Source organism: Arabidopsis thaliana, chromosome 4 (assembly GCF_000001735.4).
Source record: "Arabidopsis thaliana chromosome 4, partial sequence".
NCBI classification, from domain to species: Eukaryota; Viridiplantae; Streptophyta; class Magnoliopsida; order Brassicales; family Brassicaceae; genus Arabidopsis; species Arabidopsis thaliana.
The window spans coordinates 11,624,791-11,634,549 of NC_003075.7; the positions used below are offsets into that span (position 1 = coordinate 11,624,791).

Below are 9,759 nucleotides of genomic sequence, written 5' to 3' on the forward strand. Positions count from 1 at the left end.
GACTTTATCAGCTCAATGACTTAATGAAAAGATGATTTTGAAAGATGAATTGCATCGTTAATCAAAAATTTCCTTTTAGCTTCTTTTTCGGTCTTCAAAAATCAACAAATCTATTTCATTCCATATTTATAGCATATAATAATTAATATGTCGAGTAATATATTCAATATTTTGCTAATAAATCTTTAAAAAACAATCTAGTGACATTTGTTAATTATATTGGTGAAGACTGAAGACAATGTATCGATTTAAATTTTACGTAATATTTTTTTGTCACTTTCCCCGTTTGACTAATTTTATTTTTGTTTGCTTAAGAAATTTACCTATTAACTATACATTTATATTTGTTTGAATCATGTATCATTGGTTAGATTACTGACCCGTCACTATAGTTATTAATAGCGTGGCCCTCACAATTTGTCAAGAGATGCCCATGTAACTCGTGTTTGGATTTTAGGTATGACAGGAAACTGCGATCCACGATTCTCGTTACAATACTGTGCATTGTTTCTAATTTTCGAGTAGAGAAGCTTTTATTCTTATATGTCAATAATATGCATTAAACGACTTTAATTTGAATAATGGCATTTCGACAAATAAACATCCATTAAATTACAATGTATCAGTAAAAGAAAACTGGATAGCTATGTCACATTGATGTGCTACTTTACTTACTACACCCAATTACATCAAAATTCCATAATAAATAATTAATAACTGTCTATAGAGTGAAGACATAATAAATCATTCTGAGAAAGGAAAGAAACATCAATTTAAGAACAACTTTTCGTAAATAAAGAATAATCCATCAGACAAAAATATATTTTAATTGTTCTATTTCCATAGAACAAGCATAATAACCATGAAAAGCTACGTACATTGAAATCACCTGCACACACGACACTTATTTCCTTTTCTTTATTGTCTATCACTCCACCAAACTTGTTATAACCTGAATATTAAATATCAGATTGTAAAGTTTAATGTTAATTATTTTTAAAAATATACTTTTATTCTGTAAAATCCATTACTAGTTTTGGAGAGGCTCCTTCTTGTCGTCCCACAGATCCAAACGTTTCCTCGCTTTTTCCACCTGTATCATTATTATACAATAATAATAAACCTTAATAATTTGGACAAACTCTTTGAATCAAATTCAGCTTACACTATGATATAACTTAATTTCATGTAACATTACCTCTTTATCCCAATCTGTTCGGTACGTGACGTAAAGTAAAATGAGTGTTTGCATGAGGGTACCTCCAATCATCCCGGTCCATATTCCCTATAACCAAAATTCACGTAAAATTATTTTTATTAAACTGATAGTAACAAAGCATATACTAATACTATACATAATATATTTGAAAGCGAACCTTGGCTTGAAAATCGAAAGTGAAGCCGAGAATACACCCAACCGGAATACCAACAACGTAGTAACAACCAACATTCACATATGCCACGTATGTTTGCCATCCACATCCCACTGCCACTCCTACAAACAACAACACCAAACCGAGATTTATTTGGTCATGTTCGGTTAAGGTGCACCAGTTAAGTTTTCTAGTTTAAATCTAAATGAACTTATACCGGACAAGACAGGTTGAATTCCGTTGAGAATGATGGTGATGGCAAGAAAAGGACAGAGGTCAGAGACGGCTTTAGCCACGTCAGCATCCTCCGTGAAAATGTAGCTAACGTAATCACGAAACCAAATCACGGCGAGGGCTTCCGTCACGGAGATCACGAAGGATACAAAAGTCGCCGTCCATGTAGAGAACCATGCTGATTTCGGATTTCCTGCTCCAAGCTCATTACTTGTCCGTACACTGTCCATGCATAGTAATTGTATAGAAAATTATGATTTAACCTGAGCAATGTTTGGATGATAATCTGAAATTGATTGAGAAACAAATACTAACCTTACAGCAGCATTAAAGCCGACAGAGACCATGAATGATAATGCTGAAATTGACATACTGCACAAAAATAACAAGAAAAAAATAGTTAGATAAAAGAGAAGTATAAGTGATTCCTTCACATTAAAACCAAAAAAAAAAAGTATAAGTGATTAAGAAAATGATATAGAATCAAGAATCAAGTTACTAACTAATTAATGGACTTACCAGATGGAAAGAGAATCTAGAGAGCGAGCAGGATTTTCGAGCAAACCAGCAAGAAGAACAAGAATCTGCGAATACCACATTTCCAGACAAATCATAACAGCTGAGCCAGCAGAGAGTTTAAAGAAGCTCCAAAGACCTTGGAGCGATCTCCAGCTAAGACCAGTCCACGTGTGTCTAAACTTGGGACTAACCGCAATGTAAAAACACTGGGATCCAACAATGACCCACCAAGAAATTGTAAGAACATAAGCTATGCCCATAAAGCCCATGTCCATTACATAAACGGTGATCCACGTCAACAATATCTGGAGGATGAGGGCGGCGGCTGAGATGAAGGCGCTCGGGGCAACCACGCTTTGGGCCTGGAGGAACTTTTGGGCCGTGAAGTTGACGGCGTAAGCGAAGATTTGAGGGATGAGCCCGGCGATGTATTTGGATCCCATGTACGACACCGTTTTGGGTTCCCCTAGTAGGATTAGAATAGGGTACGAGAAGGTGTATAGTAATGTCATGGGCAAGCCAACTAGAGCGAGGACTATTGTTGCTCTTTGGAGATAGATCCCAAGCATCTCGTAACGATGGGCTCCATAGGCTTGTCCACATAGTGTTTCGACTGCACTGCCCATACCTAACTACAAAAAACACATGAAAAAGCAAAAAAAGTAGTTACATATAAAGTTTTTTGTTGAAAATATAATGTGGGCACCAGTTTTGTTGGACATCAACAATATCTTTGTTTGTATACTCTAAATTACGGGAATAACTTATTGGCTAGTTATACTTATCAATGAAACTATAAAATGTTTTGAATAGTAGTTTTCCTCTTAAATCAAATCTATTAAAAAATATTATAAACACATTAACGTTTATAAACACATGCATGAGTGGTTGAGCATAAATAACTAATGACAACTGACAAGACACGATGAGCACATTTCATGAGGAAAAAGTAAGCAGAGACATCATTGTGCCATCCTTATCATGTGTATATTTCATATTTGACTGGCATGCAACGAATGATTAGTCTGCTAAACCTACTTCAAAAGCTCTATATGTGGACAAAATTTCCACTAGATACTTTAGATACTCGATATGTGAACATTAGTGAGGTAATTTTAAGAAATACGAGACTTAAGCATTATTTATCAAAGATAGAACCAATTTTTGGAAGAACTTATCTAACTTTTTATAAACAATCTACCTAGTTGACTACATTCTTTAAATGTTTTTGGCCACCTTAGATGTCAATACAAAATTTTCTTTTAATTATCTATATATATATATATATTAAAAGCTATAATCATTCTCAAACCTATATGATTTACACATTAACGATTGTAATTTGACTTTCTCTTTTCATTTGATATAATACTATAAGGCAATTGGAAACTGTTTCGTCAAAACAAGCTTAGCATTTTATATTAAACAAATAATTGTTCACTACTATGACCAAATCGTAACCATCAACCACAAAATAAAAATCCCACATCGTTTTCATTAGTTAGAATAGTATTCAAAATTTAAGGCATAAATAAATATTACATTGCAAAAATATACTCCCCAGTATATTAAAGATGGAAATTTTAATCTTATTTAAGAAAATTATTGTTTCGATCCCCGGCCCCGGTTGAAGACAATTTAAAAAGAAGAAAGGCTGCAGAGTCATTAAATGATCAAACTAATAAATGGATTTTTAAAACTTACTATATATCTATATTTGGTGGGAAATGAAGAAAATTTCAAAAGAATAAATCGTACAAGCTGTATGTAGTGCGTAAGCAAATAATCGTGACCATCTTAATTAGCTCTAATAAGTTAATGTTAACACACGAAACAAGGACTATTGTTACTACGAACCTTTCACATTAAAGCAATTTTTTTTTTTTTTTGACTCCACTAGTTATCGTGCTACGAACCTTTCACATTAAATACTGAATGCAAAAATCAAGAAATAATATTTAATAATATCACCGCGTCTGATAACTCGTTGACATTAAAACGTACCATGAGGCCATAGACGAGACTGAAGCAGCTGTTTCCGATGGACGCGGCGGCGAGCTCATTTTTACCGAGATGTCCGGCGAAGATCCGAGCGGAAATACCCATTCCGCTGTTGACTAAATAGACAAGTATCGCCGGAAGTGCCAACCGGAAAAGTAGCTTCATCTCTATGCATGCCCCTAAGTACACGCGCCTCCGGTACGGAAGGCTACGCTCCGTTAAAACACTCTCTAGTCCGAGTCCGACGTCTGCCGGAGGTTTACGCTCCGAGACAACCGGAACCACCAATGGTCGCCGGAGATCGGCTAAATTCGTGGTTTCACTAGGCACTTCCATAGATTGGGAAAAAATTTACAAAGAAAAGGGTTTTGTCTATAATGATAAGACTGAGGAGGAAATTTGGAGATTTAAGGATCTGTGTGGTTTTTTTTGAGATAATCAAAATGAAGCTCTTTAGTGTGTTATAAATAGAGATTGTACACATAATTAAAAAAGAAAAAGTTTTATTGAAAATGGGTATCTATTTTTTTATATCTTTTTTCCTTTCTTAAATGAACAATAAAACAAAGAACGATATGATGATCCAAGAAAAAAGTACATATTGTAGATTATTCATATTAAACAATAGAACGTGTTGCACACAAAAGAAAACAAATCTAACGTAGAAGATCTTTACAAATTCTAGTATAAAGTAAGAGAAAACAGTAGAAAGTCCTAATATTAGGTAAACAAACAAATTGCTCACATGGGCAAAAATTAGAAAGCTCAGTTTTACACTATAATCCAAAGAGAAAATCATAAATATTTAATTGACTACTCATCATAAGCATACAATAATATTCAAAAGAATGACTTGCAAAACAAACGATACTACAAAAAATTATTTATTTTGGTCGACAAAAAATGCAATTATATCATTTATTAAGCAAAACGACAGTTACAATTAATCGTTAAGTTATACTAGCTGACAAGAAAAAGGAATCGTTTCACGGAATTCTAAGGAAGTGAAAGATTATTCTCTTACAAAATCCAAAAGTTGAACTTTTTCACACAAAAACTCACCATAGTGATTTCGTCTAGTAAAAACTCTTATCGTGATCGTGTGTTAATGCAATTAGTTGCATTACGTAAGTTTCTATCCCTAAGAATATCGAGTAGTTAACTTCATTCATAGTTACCATGGCGGTAATAGTTTATATATCAATACGAGTAAATTCAACGCCTGAAGAAATCGTGCCTAGTAGGAAAATTAAAATTAAAATCGTGCCTAGTAGTTGACCCCAAAATAAAAATTAAAAAATTGAAGGAAAATGGTAAAGATTCATAAGACAAAAGAACCGAATAAATGGTATGTAATCATTAAATTGTAAGAACAAATTAGGATATAGGAATATAAGATAGAAAAATACAGCATCGTTTACAGGCTGTTATCCTTAGCAAAATAAACGTGGTTTGCTAAGCTTTTAGCCATTTAGGTTAGGTTAATAATATATGAGTACTTTTATATGTTATGTCAACACACAAAACGAGAAAATCAAAATCTTTAATCCTTAATTTCCAACTAAATTATAATGCTTATAATTTACTCCACCATTTACTTCACTAAATATACGATAACGCTTATAACAAATGAAAATAATAATTAGTATAAATCTTCATATATAATACCAACATGTCTCCTCATATCATATTCATATGGGTACGGTAACGTAAATCATACCATAAGTCCATAGACGAGATTGAAGCAGCTATTTCCGATGGACGCGGCCGCAAGTTCTTGACTACCAACATGACCGGCGAAGACACGAGCGGATATACCCATTCCGGAGTTGACTAAATAGATAAGTATCGCCGGTAGTGCCAACCGGAAAAGTACTTTCAACTCTATACAGGCTCCTAAGTACACACGCCTCCGGTATGACAAGCTACTCTCCGTTAATACGCTCTCGAGCCCGACCTCTGGTAGAGGTTTCACCTCCGTGTCTGCCGGATCTACTAAAGGTGTCCGGAGATCGGTTCTTTCCACTGTCTCATTTGACACATCCATAAGTTTAATTTAGTTTGTTTTTTTTGGTTTGGTTTTTAAGGTTAAAGTTTTGCGAGCAAAAGCAAGAAAATGGTTTGTTTATAAAAAGACTGAGGAGGAATTATGGGTGGACATGTGGGGTTTTTGACATGATCAAAATGGAGATAAGAAAACTGAACCCTTTTTGTGTTGTTAGATTGGGATCGTACACGTAAGAAGAAGAGAAAAAGAAAACTCTTATTGGAAAATGGGTTTTATGCTTTTTAACTCTCTTTTTTTTTCCTTCTTTCGGTCTGATGAGTGAAGACTGAAGAGGGCCACACGAAACTGCGGGTGGGATCCAGGGATTAAGTAAAACACGATTGTGAATTACTATATATTTATATAAATAAAATCTATATAGGTAATAGAGGCAATAAAATATAATATTTAGACACATTGCATAGAACATAACTGAAATGATTCTAATAAAGAAATACTATTAAATATATATTCAATACAAAATCTATAAATTAATATTTAGGACCATAATATTTTCTTGATATATAGACATTAATTGACAAATATATTAATATTTATTAGTTTAAACATAACTATGTCACTTATTAAACTTAGATTTTGACTAATTAAGTGTGGTCTAGAGGATTTTATTATAGTGGATTGATGATTTTCATGTAGGTCAAGATTAGATACTTCACTCTTTTCCATCTCCGCAAATTTACAAACGCCATAATTAAGGTGAACACTAACGGACAAAAGTAATCAAACTATAAAGACAAGGACTATTGGGTTATAAAGTGTCACAAGCGTGAAGAAAAGAAACAATTGAATCTTCTTGCTTTAGTTTTGTTTTACCACGTGTAAAATGTACGTATAGTTAATTGGTTAGAGTTTAACTAATTTCAAATTCCATCACGTGACTGTTAGTTACAGTACTATCTTATTATACGTTGCGATCGTGGTACCAAAAACTCTATATCGTATAAAATCTTGATGTCGTGCGAAAGACTGAGCTTACTTTATCAATAAAACAGTAATGATTTATACGTAAAAGATTTGAGATTCAGTGACTGCGCCCCATACAGCATCATATACTTTATAAAAATAAATGAGATGATCAAATTATAAGATTTTATTTGATTAAAATTTTATAGCTATGATCGCGAAATATTACAGAAACTATGGAAAGAACTAAAAAAATTAAACAAAAGATATGAGTGGATACTTTATAGTATATCGACATGTCAATTATAACCGATGTATGCCATTTGGCTAAAAACATCACATGCGTCTTTAGAATGGTTTTGCACCAAATAAAAAACAAAACAAAAAAAAGTCTCTAGAATGGCTGCAACAAAGAAGTCACCAAATTTTGGAATTAAATTCATGAATGAACCCAAAATCTGAAACCGTAAACAAACGATTCAAACTCAAAGTTTAACCTAAATATACTTTTAGGAGCATTAAAAAGTGGATATAACCGATGTTGAAATGTTTATGTCACATAAAAATGAGTTACAAAAATATTAATTAGAGTTACGGTCGCCAAATATAAAAAATAGAAAAATAAATAAATAGGATTTGGAGAAGCTAGAGAAAAATAATAATAAGAACAAGACGAGCTTTTTATTTTGTAAAAAATAAAAATTTTGCTAAAAATTAACATTTTTATATAATTAAGCATTTAAGCTTAATAATAACATATGGGTAATATGAGATTATCTTAAAAATTAGACAACTCAAGCAAAAGTCTCCAATTTTATATCATTCTAAACAGTTTCTTCTTTAGTTTATTGCTAAATTCAAATAGAAAAAGACAAAGAGTATTGAAAGTTAAAAACTAATCACTATATCATTTTTCTTATATTCGTAGTCAAAGTACATGTACATTTTCTATACCCTTTTTTAGCCTTTATTACTTACTCAAACTCTCGGTAGTTTCCTCTGGTTCCGTTATTCCGTCTAAAATACCGAAGTACCGAACATATGTAAATGTCTAATATTGCACATAAATAGATATGCAAAAGCGATGAGATGAATAAATGATCGTAAGTAATATTTGCTTGATATCAATGATATGATAGTGACCCAACAATTGTCTACTTGCGAGCGACGTTTGCACCACGAAAATAGGCATGGACTTGTCTATTTATTTTTATTTTTTTGTTTGCTAAAGTGGTCTTGTCTATTTATTTTAAGTTCTTCATCTAATCTACAGCTGAATTACACAAACAAACAAAAGCGTTATGAAATCACAAACTCAACTTGTAAGTGAAATCTTACCTACACCAACCTTATTGGGTCCGTACCATTCAATGATTTATGCATAACACTGAAATCTAGAAAATTGTAAAATTAATCAACGTTTCGATATGTTTACTAAATTTAAATCAACTTTCTTACAACTAAAAATAAATAAATTATGTGGTATTTTGGATCACTAATTATTTCTGGAGTAATTAGTTAGTGATCCAAAAATATGGATGAGTACACTAAGATGTCTCAAATCTTTGTCTTTTATCCTAAATATTGGACCTATGTGATGTCTACAATTTTATCGGATTGGGAACCGTACAAGAACAATTTAGTATTCTCTTTGTCTCCGATGTTCAAGCTCAAGAGCTTTCTGAGTCTCCTTACAGATACAGATACATAGAAACTTAACCATTAATTATTTAATTGTTCTCACTCCATACAGAAATCGTACGGTTTAACCTTTGTACAATTTTGAATAAAGCAAACAAAGACCTAAAAGCTAACCGAGCTCTCCCACCTAGACTTAGCAGCTCATTGACTCGACCGAGCTCTCCCACGGTTAGGAATAAAATAGAGTCTAGTGGACGTGAAGAAAACAAAAAGAAGATTATTAATCAATATTTCTCAGCTCATAAGTAGGTCAAGTTTTGACATCATAACTTAAATTTAAAATTGTTGATGTTGGTCGTTGGATAAGCGGTAATTAAGATATTTAAATTTAGTATAGTAAACATTATAATAGTGGACTTACTTAAAATAAGTAGACATAATTTGTGAACGTAAGATAAGAACAGGCCTCTTACGCAGGCCCACTTTGTGACCAGCGATAAGAAGTGAGCACTGAGTAGCAGCGAGTTATTTTCTACTCTCAGATCATCACTAACCAACACAAAATAACATCTAAAATCCTTTCGGAAGAATCTCTCAGAAGAAACTAATAAAGAAAAACCTGACACAAATTTTGAACCCTGTCTAACTCTAAACATGGTTTCGAGAAATTGAGTTTTTGTTTTCTTAAAAATTAATTTAGTTTCTTATTCTTTTAATTGTGTCTTTTATTTAACCGTTAGCTTATCGGCTGAGAAAGATTTCGGCTATGAATAATGGGGCAGACACATATTGACGTAAATGAACGCTTTTATGTCATCATCCTTATTAAATTTAGAAAACACGTGGTTAATAAATACTACGAAATACAAAAAAAAAAAATGAAATGAAAGCATGCCGCATGCGGTACACATACACATCTTCTGCCATTAATAACGTTCGCAATGCATGATAGGTTATTACTTACTCCTTTTATTCCTAAAAAAAAAATGACGTTTTCACATAAATTAAGAAAAATAAATT

At 32.6% G+C, this 9,759-nt stretch overlaps 1 protein-coding gene across 4 annotated transcripts; it reads right to left on the reverse strand.

Moving 5' to 3' along the window:
* Positions 1–518: 518 nt before the first annotated feature.
* Positions 519–6,465, reverse strand: AT4G21910 (MATE efflux family protein). Of its 4 annotated transcripts, none has more exons than NM_202858.2 (8): positions 4,131–6,465; positions 2,127–2,758; positions 1,923–1,979; positions 1,591–1,829; positions 1,377–1,495; positions 1,199–1,285; positions 1,032–1,093; positions 519–952 (listed from the first exon to the last, which is right to left on the reverse strand). In NM_202858.2, coding segments are annotated over exons 1-8 (1,530 nt in total). In that variant the 5' UTR covers positions 4,464–6,465; the 3' UTR covers positions 519–951. The 4 variants fall into 4 exon arrangements, with proteins under 4 accessions (NP_974587.1, NP_001320028.1, NP_567640.1 ...); NM_118312.2 differs by having other exon boundaries at positions 572–952; positions 5,848–6,288; NM_001341522.1 differs by having other exon boundaries at positions 519–1,093.
* Positions 6,466–9,759: the final 3,294 nt, after the last annotated feature.